General features: G+C 37.4%; 1 protein-coding gene across 2 annotated transcripts in view; it reads left to right on the forward strand.

Annotated features, from left to right (window-relative positions):
* Nucleotides 1-12,312, forward strand: part of clcf1 (cardiotrophin-like cytokine factor 1) — a 41,330-nt gene continuing 29,018 nt past the window's right edge. For both annotated transcript variants that reach the window (XM_028459338.1, XM_028459337.1), the window contains exon 1: nt 1-264. In XM_028459338.1, coding sequence (XP_028315139.1) covers nt 252-264 — 13 coding nt within the window. In that variant the 5' untranslated portion in view covers nt 1-251. The remainder of the gene's footprint in view (nt 265-12,312) is intronic.

Raw genomic sequence — 12,312 nt, forward strand, 5'->3', positions numbered from 1 at the left:
GTCACACGGGACCACACAGCCTGAAACACCCTGAGATCACATCCCTCTGACACACTCTGAGCAATTTACTGAGACATCTTTAAACCTCCAAGGACGCAGAGTGGAGAGAAGCTGGAGAAAAGCTGTCTTTAAGCGGATAAATACCCACATTATTCCCTCTTTCTGCTGCTGCTGCTTCTCTCCCAGGATCAACTGGTGTCAACGCACACGCAGAGACAGACAGAGACACACACAGAGAAGAACAAACGGACATGGAAAGCGAAGGTAAGAAGATCCACACGTGTCATTTCATGTCTTTGAAATCCACGAGGTTTACTTTTCTGTCACTGACATCACGTGATTAACCTGGTTCTTCAAGTCCTATCTTTATTATTTAAATGCAAGGTTAATATACAACACTTTTCAGCAGAAAATATCTAGAAATAGGCCTATATTAGTTTGTTTTTAAATGCTAAATATAGCACACCATCTGTCTTAGATCGTAACAAAAGTTCTGAAGCAAGAGCAAGACAAGATGTAAATACATAAAAAAAAGAAAAAACGAAAGAAAAAAAGCTCGATTAAAATTACTTGAACACATTATCTCAGTGATTTAAGCAAATGTGTGCTCCAATTATTTTAAATGCAATTTTATGTACAAAAGGACAAGTTTCCCCCACATATCTACAGATTAAACTATCATTGTAAGAAAAACAATAATAATAATTGTAAAACTTTTTCTAGAAACTGAAAAGTGGGGCAATAAAAAAATGTAAAACAAATCCAGATGAGGGGAATTATTATTGTTATTGTTTTGTTTCAGAAATAAATGGTTCAAACAAGAATATCATTATTTAAAGCCTGGATTTCCCCATGAAAGGCTTGCGTACCCCTATTGTACGCCAACAGATTGCAATGGTAAACACTGATCATTTTTTAAAATTATTACAGTAAGTGCACACAATTCTAGTGTAATAGCTGTATTTTATCCTTATTTAATTAATCGTCTTTTACTTAACTATGTATGTTTTTCTTTCTTTCTTTCTTTCTTTTTTAGCGTTTCTTTTTTATTTTTAATATTTCTAGAGCCTCTGTAACACAAGTAATTTCCCCCTGGGATAAATAAAGTATTTCTGATTCTGATTCTGAAGACTAATTTCCTTGTCATTTCACTTATCGTAATAATAAGATGCATGTTGACTGTTTTACACAAAGCCATTAATATGTTTTTTTTCTCTGAAGACTTTTTAAAAAGAAAAAGAAAAAAAGGCCAAAATGTGGAAAAAAACTAAACAAAACAAAAGCATGGATAAGAGGTATAAAACCCTGTCTCTATGTGTTAAATGTTGCTTTAAGGACATAGTTGATGGAAGCCTATGTGGATGCACTAACGCATTGTTTCCCAAACTTTATTGCCCCATGAACCCCTTAGCCTTTATTTTTTTTATCACAAGTACCCCTTAGCTCATGTTAAACATTAATTATTTGTGTCTGCAGGCTCGTCTAAACTCTTTCCCATGTCTTGTCCAAAATAAACCTTAAATTCAGGCCTTTTTTCCCCATTTATTTCAGATGTTTTGCTCGTTTTAGAATTTGAAAATCACTGTTCGGTGTATTTTAAAGAGTTGTGCTACAAAATATTATTGATGGATGAGAAAAAAGTCTGTGTGCATGTGAAAATAAATCTATAATGTTAAAGAATAAGCTGACAAATGTTGCTGTTGAGAGGTGTTCAAGTACCGCTAGGGGTACAGGTACCCCAGCTTGGGAAAAACTGAACTCACAGCACAACAAACTTTTTTTGGCTCTTATTTCTGAATCCAAGTTCCCCCTTTGTCCAACAATGTTTTGCTTAGAAAACTATTTAAAAACAACTGTAGAGCATAATGATGGAATGAATGAGTGATAACACATTTTAAAGAATCTCATTTTGTCAAGAAGTAGAAAGAAACAGTATTTAGTGCAGCGGTTCCCAACCTTTTTTGGATCGTGACCCCATTTTGATATCAATAATTTCTGGTGACCCCAAATACAGTTGATCATGTTTGAGTGAGATATTTTTGTCACTGCATTTTAGTTGAACTTTACATTTCACAAAGTGAAAGTCTATAAATTCAGTTGTTTGAGATTGTGTGTTGTTTTATTTATTTATTCATTTATTAAAAAACAATAATAATAATAATAAAAAAATAAAAAATCAATTCTAATTTTTCAGAAATTTCAGTCGACCTCATTTAAACTCTAGGATGGGGTCCTGACCCAAGGTTGAAAAATGCTGATTTTGTGGCTTCTGAATAGATTTTTTTCTATAGTATTTATAATTTCCGGTCATCTCATGCCTGCGGTGGGACCAAGACTGACCCTTTATCTGTTCATTTTCTACTCTCTCTCTCTCTAGTACCCCCTGTAGTGTCATTGTGTACCCCTTGGGGTACACGTACCCCCATTTGAGAAACACTTACGTATAGGGAACAATGATTTGGGGGAGCGTAGAGAAAAATTAAAAAGGGGCTGAGAGCGTGTGTGTGTGTGTAGGTGCTTTGGTGGGGGCCTCATTTGCAGAAACAAAAGCGACGGCGGGGGTTGATGGGGTCAGATGCAGCTGAGGCCTCTGACCTGTGAGTTGTCACTGATATGAGAAAGTACATGATTCACTTTAGTCAGGGTGCGAGAACACACACACACACACACACACACACGCACGCACGCACACACACACACACACACACACACACACACACACACACACACACACACACACACACACACACACACACACACAGTTATCCTCCTGGGAGAAGTGTGTACGGCTGCTGCTTCATGTCTGTACATTGAAGGAGAAGGATGTGAACAATGGGGGGGACAGGGGGTATACTGAAGGATGACGCCCCCGACTAAAGGTCGCTGCTTCCCTCTTCTTTTCTGTCTTATGTTCTTTATTCTCTTGTTTCTTGCTACCTTTATCCTCCTCGAGTCTCCTCTTCTTCCCCTGCAGGTCACATCACCACAATCAGCAGCAGCCATCCACCAGTACATTAGAATTAAACCAGATATTAAACATTTCATTTACCATTCATTAGGACAACGTACAAATACATTAAGTTATAAAAACAGAGATATTTATACCAGACTTTATAGCTAAATTCCATCTATCCTTGAGGGAAACGGTCAAGATGCAATATATATATATATATATATATACAGTGTTATTTGCATTCTAGCGCTTAAAAAAAATACAATTACGACCATTATAAATATATATATTTAGAACTAAATCTATTCAGGAGCCCATGTGGGATCACATGGAGTTTAAATGGAGTGGCCTGAAATTTCTTAAAAATTAAAATAGATTTTTGAAATATTGTAATTATTATTTATTTTTTTTAATGAAAAACACACAATCTTATAAACAACTGTATTTCTATACTTTCACTTGAAAATAAATTCTAGAAAAAAATGTCTTTGGGAGTCGCCAGAAATTCTTGATATCGCCGCACTGCACTAAATACTGTTTCTTTCCACTTATTTACAAAATTAGATTCTTTAAAATGTGTGTTATCACTTGTTCATTCCATCATTATGCTCTATAGTTGTTTTTAAATTTTCGCGATGCAAAATCTTGTCGTCAGACAAACGGGGTACTTGGAATCAGAAATAAGAGAAACAGGTACGTGAGCCAAAAAAAGCTTGTGAACCACTTCCCTAACACACAATAACACTTCCAGTCGGAATTCAACTCAGTCAATTATACAACAAAAATCATTTGTGAATACATCTCATTCATACAATCAGAGGTGACTGCATTTCTGGTTTTCTAAAAGCCACGCTTTAGTTTAACCTCTCTTGAAGTGGTTGTTAAATTGTTTATACTATAGAAGCTCTCATCTTATTCCAAAGTTTAAAATTCATTTATTCTACTCATTGGATTTGCAGATTCAAGTGTTTCTTGGGTTTTACAGTTGACTTAATCCCTCATGGTTGCTGTTAAACTTGCACACACACACACACACACACACACACACACACACACACACACACACACACACACACACACACACACACACACACACACACACACACACACACACACACACACACACAGCCCGTTATCGCAGGGAGGCTTGAATTAGTGTCGGTGTGTTTCAGATAAAAGCTTTGGTGTGTGTAGGACTGGAGGAAACAAAGACCCAAGGAAATGGAACTGAGGGGATAAATAACTTTTGATTTATTTACCCGTCCCTAATATATTCATTATTCTATTCTATGTATGTATTTGGATGTGAAGAGTTGATAGGAGGAGGTTGTGGATCTAAGGAAAGAGAATGACGATGGATGAAGGTAAAGAGTGAGAGAGCAGGAGGAGGGTGAACTGGTGCTAGGGGTTAATGCAGTGCAGATTGACAGAAGTTAGCAGAGAGGGGAAGGGAGAGGAAAGGGGGTGCGTGGGGGTGGGGTGGGGCGGGGGGTGGGGGGCTGATATAAAATGAGTCGGTCACGCTTTGAACAGTTACACATGCTGTTTACATTTTTCCCAAATTAACATGGCCCCTCGCTTCACAAAAACTCTCCCTCTTTCCCCTCTTCCTCCTCCTCCTCTTCCTCCGTGCGGCTCCCCAAATATCTGCTGCACTCACACTCAACCAACCAACCAACCAACCAACCAACCAACCGTCCTCATTTAAATCCATGCAGCAGAAAGGTTAAACAGAGGTGTTGTTTGGAGGAAATATAACTCTCCAGAAGAAGTCAGTCATGCACTGAATCACATTAAATTGCATTAAAAGGTGCATGAGTGGAAAAAAAAACACCAAAGGTGACAGGCAGGATGAAATATTGATACAATAAGGCCGGCAAATGAACAAAAGGTTTATCTGAATTTGATACAACTCGACATATTTATGAATCTTTTAACATTCATGGAGCTGTGGCTGAGCGGACAATCGAGAAAAGCAGGAATTCAGATTAGGGTTTAAGTTTTGCACGCGAGTCTCAAACCTTCTCTTCCTATTTAAAGGAAAAGACCACATAAAGCCTGTCGTCTTTTACTATGAACTAATGCAGATCTTCAAGTGGCAAACGGAAACATTAATAAGTGACAAAGAGCAGAGGTGAAAGTAACAGATTGCGAGTACTCTCGTTACTGTTGTTGAGTTGCTTTTATGGGTACTTGTACTTGTTTTGAGTATATTTCTAAATCAGTCATTTTACGTGCTTAAGTACGTTTTAAAAGAAAGAAAGCAATACGTTACATTTCTACACCCAACCGTTACTGAGTAAATTATGATTTTATTTTGTTTCAACGGATCCAGACAACAATCAGATACATCACATCATGGTCAACAGCTTTAACAGCATTCAATTCCAGTTATTTCTCAGTTATTTATTTTCTTTTTATTTTGAATTGAATTCATTGATGTTATTTTATTTTAAAAAAAAAAATATTGTACAATGTGACAAACCTTTTATTTTATACAGATGCCTTTGTGGAAAATAAATAAAGTTCCAATTGTGTAAGATTTGATCTCTTCCTTTTTAAGTTTATACATGAGATGTTCACTGTATGCAAGGGAACCATGATGAAATTTATTACCAAAAATAAACGTGGGGTGGTGAAAGTAGCTAGTAGCTTTTACTTTGAGTCCTATTTAATTGAGCTATGATTTATTTGTACTTGATAACAATTTGAAGTACCAGTACTTTTACTTGAGAAGGATGTATCAGTACTCTTGTAACACTTGTTACCGTTGAGTTCCTAAAGTTTAGTGGTCGGGTTTCCACCAAAACACAGAAAAACAACCTGTCGGAGGAACCTGTGAGACTATAAAACCCACATTCACTGCTTGCTTTTCATTTGGCTGAAGAATTCGCAGGCAATGATCTTTTAATGAGACTTAAGTTTGAGTCAAACGCTCTGTGACTTTATCCCCCCCCCCAACCCCGTGCTTTTTCAGCTTCACGGCTGTGATAGAACCTAAAATCCAGCAGCCCATTCCTGTCTGATTGTTTTTATGGTTTGTTTCTTCAAGTAAAACTCACTAGGTTTGGGATGGGGAGTAGCCGGGGTGAGGCAGGGCGAGGGGAGGGTGGAGGGTTTAAGGGGCTAAATTAAAAACCGAAGGTCTGAAAAAGGGGGACGAAGGGAAGGAAAGATGTTGATGGGAGAAGCGAGTGGAGCCAATTAGCAAAAGGAAGAAAGGAGGAGGAGGTAATTGGGGATCGAGAACAAGGAAACTATATAATGCAAGTTTGATGTTTCGGGGAGATTTAGGGATCGAGTGGGACAGATGAAGCGACAAATAAATTGAAACCAAACATGGCGATAAAGCAGAAAGGAGCGGAAATCCTCAGATTTGGAAAAAATGAAAGGGAAAAAAAAAGGGAAGATTGGCCTTTAAGGTGAAAAGGGAGGCAGACAATAAAGCATGAAGGGGAACTAAGCAGAGGATGTTGAGTTTACGACTAGCGAGAAATGGTCTCTCAGAGAGTTTCTGGGCATAAATATAATTTTTATTGGACTTTTTAATGTGTGTTTTCTTTTTGCCTTTGATTCTGGGTCATTGATGTTGTTTGGCAAACTAAAGGAAGTGTGTGTCCAGTGCCAAGAGGATCAATGTGAATTCAACACAAACAATTTCCAGAGGAAATCTTACGGGAGGAAAGAAGAGGAAAAGTCGGGCTGTTCTTACATTTGTGTACACGTGCCTCAGTTCACTCTCTCTCTCTGTGTATTTCAAGTTTTATTAACTTCCTCCTGCACCTATTCAAACAAAGTATGATCATTTATGTTGTTAAAGAGTTTTATTTATAGCACTTTATATATTATACATATTTATTTATTTTTTGTCTTTTGACCTGTTCGAATGAATAAACGAATAATTATATATAAATATATTTAGTATTAGGGATGGGATGATAGACAGAGTTTATGACAATGATAAGATGAAATATTTTGGAAATGGAAAAAAATGATGGAAAAATGACCATGCTTTTCTTTAACTTTAACATTTGAAACCCTTAAAACAGTGGTTCCAACCTTTTTTTGGGGTTGTGACCCAGATTTTTGGCGAGTTTTTCTCTAGAATTACTTTTTGATCATGTTTGTCATACTGTGTTACAAATACAGAGTAGCCAGGATTAGTGCACAAAGGGTCAAGTTGCGTTTTATTTGAGAAAGTAAAAGTATAGAATACTTTTGTTTGAGATTGTGTGGTTAAGAAAAATATTTTTCTCTCCTTTTATTTCTTTTTTCCATTTTTTCCCCCCCCTTTTTTCTGCTTTTTTCAATAATATTTGTCAAGAATAAAATAATAATATTAATAAATATATAAGCAGTCATTTTTAATCAATTACTAGACATTTCATTTTAATTACAGGCTACCCCACATGAGGTCACGACCCCAAAGTTGAAAAGCTCTGCCTAACACAACCTTTTCAACCCAATAGGGATTTATAAATGTGTCCCTCACTCTTCTAACTGGTGCATTAACCAAAAACAACTGTAATTTGTGGCAGGTGTTTAAAAGCTTATTAACGCCTAATAAAAAGGCCTGGATGAACTCTGAGTCTCATGTGTTATCATGAAGTCCACTTCAATCACACAAACCAACTGAAATATAGTATTTTTTTCCCCAGTTTTAGTGTTGGATTCTTTTACTGCACAACTTTATAAACTCAAATAAAGTATTCCTGCTTCATCATTTATGGATGCTCCAACTCCTCCGTGCTGTTTCTCAACCCCCTGACTTAATAACAAAAACCAGACAGGCATTAGTATTCATGGCGGATCTACTAAATAAATGAGTCTGACATGAGAACGTTTGATCAAAGACTGTGAGAATTAGATACATGACTCTGTTCATCAAGCGTAGAGAGTTGAAACTTTTTCACAGAAGTCAGAATAAATCTAATTCATAAGGTGAGAGACGTTCCTTGAAGCCAAAGCAGAGATGTTTTGGTGAGAAATATGCGGGATGCTCCTGGACTGTACCAAACAATGAGTTAAATATGGTCCTCGGGGGAAGCTCTACTCATGGGCTGGACACAAGTGAAGAAGAGAAAGGATGTAACCTTCAGCGTGGGATTGTGTATCTGGAAAATATATCTTGGCCTGATTTAAGGATAAATCCTACAATGGATGTTCTCCATAACTATGACATGACAATGTCCTCCAGCCTTCTAAATCACTTCTATGTAGGAAATGATAAATACAAATTTCCACCTGATTTACGACATATTTCATGTACTTACGTTTTGGTCTCTGTTTAAGTCTTCTTTCTAACGTTTAAAGATAAAGGGCAACCTTGTTTTGGCACCGGGAGTAAGTTCGTCTTGGACTAGAACCAAAAGATTAACATCATATGGGGTTTTTTTTTGTTTTTTTGTTTTTTTTCCACAACAAAACTCAGTCAAAGCGCTTGTTTAAAACTTCTAATTGTGTTACACGTTGGAAAAGAAGGAATACTAATCCTCTTGAATGGGAACAGCACAACACCCACAAACAGCAGGTCACAGGCATGGAAAACAATATCTGCTGTTTAAACTTTCAGATGTGTTTGAAATAGCATACTAACGTACTCATACTAAGTCTGACGTCAAAATTAGTATGTTGTGCATTCACATTAGATCACTGTTTTTCAACCTTGGGGTCGGGACGTCATGTGGGGGTCATCTGAAATAAAAATGGGGTCACCTGAAGTGTCTAGTAGGCCGAGTTGGTAAAAAAAAGGATTAAAACTCTACTTAAATTTTTTTTTAATTATTATTTTTCAAATACACATCTCAATTAACTGTATCCTATACTTAAACTTTCTCAAATATAAATTTAGTATAGAATATCTGAGGTGGTGCACTTTGTTCATTAATCATGACAACTGCGTATTTGTAACACACTTAAATAAATATGATCGAAAACTACAAAGAAAAAAACGGCTCTGGGGTCGCCAGGCATTTGTGATATCAAAATGGGGTGATGACCCCAAAAAATGTTGGGAACCTTATATGGAATGATTGAGTATGCAAGAAATACCGGGTTGTATACTACAGTATATGGGAACATTTTTTAAGGATGCCCGGTGGGCACACTAGTCATACTGAACCACCCCATGATGCATTGCGGAAATGTAAAATCATCCTGGGACCGGCTTCAAGCTAAAAATCAAACATCCCCTTTTCATAACAAAAGGATCTCTTCTTATTGTCTATACGTTTTTTTAACGCTTTTGTAAATAGGGCTTTTGTTTTGAAGTTAACAGGAAGTTTTGTCAGTAAAACAATGGAGGGTCTGTGAAAATATCTGAAATGTTGGAATGAAATGTGTTTTCTGTGAGTTTTATGGATCAAATGAGCACATGTTGATATTCTACTTGGTCATTTTCTCACTTCAAATGTTTGCAGAGAATCTACAGAGATATTTAGCCTCAGTGTGCTTCAGGTTTTTGTCATTGTAGGTTCCAATTGCATCTTGGAAAGTGGGAAACCTTCATCATCCTAATCATTTATACTAGTATATAGTAGACCAGGGGTGTTAAACTCATTTTAGTTCAGGGGCCAAATACGGAACAGCTTGATCTCAAGTAGGCCACAGATTTTAAGCGGGAAAACGAGTAAATTCAACATTATTGTGTCCTAGTTTGCACTTCTACGTATACATAAAATACAAAATATGTAGGAAACATACAATATCCAAGCAATAAGTGACAGATATCAGTCCCAACAGGTTCTTTCCTTTAAATTTCCAAGATTTGTGACCAATTTTTATTTAAAAATATTTTCTTGAATAGAAGACTTTGAAAGAATTTCAAGGTTTTTTTCAATTGTTTAACCTAAAAAATAATTGACATCATGCGATATAAGCACCGCGAAAACTGGGAGCCCCTGCTTTCACGAGGAGGTACTGTATTTCAGACTTTTTCGATATTGAAATGCGTCGTAAAAGTGCAATGGAGACAGTTTTTTCCGCAAATACACGTCACAGAATGTGACGTACATGGTCACATGACGTGAGGTACCTGATCACATGACCACTGCTCTCCAAGAAAACATGACGCGGTAAGTGTAGACAGAAGAGGAGACTGGGACATTTCTAAGCATTATACTTAAAAATGATTACTGCCACATTAGACAGCAAAATAAAAGTGTTATAAGGATGTTTGGACCATCCGTCTTCCTCAAGCGAAGTCTCGTGGGATGAAATTTCACAGGAGTTACAAGGCTCCAAGACAACCTTCAATGGAAACACATTCATAGCCCAATTATACTTTGTTGACATTTAGAAATATCATTTTAGATGGATCCAGGAAATAATACAACTTGTGAAACTTGAGAAAATGTGATTCTCCTGGAATCGGTCACTACAGATGTTTCATAAAATCTGGCAGCCTTTTTTTTCATACATAAGGCGCACCGGTTTGTTATTATTATTATTCTTATTATTATTATTATTATTATTATTATTATTATTATTATTATTATTATTATTATATAATAATTATTATTATTAAGACGCATTAAGCAAAACAAAATAGTCAGATAAGTCAAACTTTATTCAACTCATTAACAATAACTCTCAACATTGTTCAGGGTTAACACATAAAATACAAAACAATATACTCACTTTTTCAGGTCAGTATGTTGAAGCACAGTACTGGTACATATCACTCCGTGAGGCGTCTGACTATGATATCCCTAAAGCGCCAAAAATCCATCAAGCAGTGCAGCTTCATAGTTTACCAAAGTTATACTAAAACATTTTGACATATTAATTTCATACATAAGGCGCACCTGATTATAAGGCGCACTGTCGATTTTTGAGAAAATGAAAGAATTTCAAGTGCGCTTTATAGTCCGAAAAAATACGGTATATATATGGACTCCTTACATATCAAACCTGACAACTGAGGAACTACTGAGCTGTTGTTGTTTTTCTTTCTCATTCTACGTTTTACAAATTATTAGCCCCCGTCTACCCCCCTTTTAAATTTTTGTTTATTTATTTATTATTTATTTCCTTCCTTTTGCTATATGTATGTGAATATGTACGTATATATACATACATTATCATTGTTGTTTTCTTATATCAGTCCCCATGTGTCGATGCCTGATAATCTTCCATTGTTTTTTGTTTTTTGCTAAAATCTGTAATGGGAACGCAGCTAATGATTCCTGCTTTCTCTATCATTTTTACTTTCTCCTGCGGGCTGAATTGGATGCTCCAAAGGGCCGGATTTGGTGCTCGGGCCTTGAGTTTTACACTAGTGTAGTAAACAGTGGTGTTTGTGGTGCATAGTTTGGAGTGTGAAGGCCTCAGTTTTGCCTATCAACGCAACCTTTCACCCTTTAATTCAAGCCCAAGGCGTCACCAGTCCTGATGTTTGCTGGTGACCCTAAAGGTGCGCTGTGCCGCCTGCAGCCTCCTCTGGCAGATGGCAGCCAGACTCCAGAGTGCCAGATCTGACTTTACGCCAGCGAACGCACCACCAGAGATAAAACTACGATCTGTTGCACATAACGTGTGTGCATGTGTGTAGCTTTATTAGGTGCGTGTGTGTGGAGAGGCTCTCACACACAGAGGCAGGTCACGGTCGGCCGCGGTGGTGGGGAACCCCTGTGTTGCTGTAATGCTATCTCCCCCCCTCCTCCCCCCCCCCCCCCCCCCCCACAATGGAGAATGTTCTGGTTTCAACCCTGGCCCATGAGCCTGCAGGCCTAATATTAGATAACTATTTAGCACGGCTTAGCTTTTAGTTAAATCTCCGTTTACTAGTAGAAAAGAGCAGCTGTGTCTAAGCGCCGCAGAGTTTTCTCCTCGACATGTCAGAGCTCAATCATAACAACAAGAGCCTTTCACGTCTGGCAATCATCTTCAAGCATATGGCTTCAGACAAAAGGAAAGAGTTTGGAGCAGTTAGGGCTGATTTTAGCCAAGAGCGTTTTTTTCCTCCATCACAGGCTCCCCTGTTTTATTTTTTTGTACCTGTTTACTTCTGTTGAATGCGACTGATTTTACACGCTGTCTTCAGGGCGGTTTACTGTGAGGAGGTTTAACTGTGTTGTGTTGATTTGAGGGTGTTTTGATGTTCATGGAAGATGTTCGGTGGGAGGAGCTGGGCAGCTTGATGAGCTCCAAATGTTCAGGAAAAAAAAATGAACATTCACTCATTTCCCACTTCATTAGTTACACACAACTGCTTTTTAATGCTAATCAGACAATCATAATACACTGACTACTCCAAATAAAGCTTCAAACTGGTGAATAAAGACAATTTAAACGTCTTCTACTGTGGCAGGGTTGTTGCAGCCAAACTGGCTGCTCGGAATATTTCAGAGCATCGTGAT

Source organism: Gouania willdenowi, chromosome 10, assembly GCF_900634775.1.
Source record: "Gouania willdenowi chromosome 10, fGouWil2.1, whole genome shotgun sequence".
NCBI classification, from domain to species: domain Eukaryota; kingdom Metazoa; phylum Chordata; class Actinopteri; order Blenniiformes; family Gobiesocidae; genus Gouania; species Gouania willdenowi.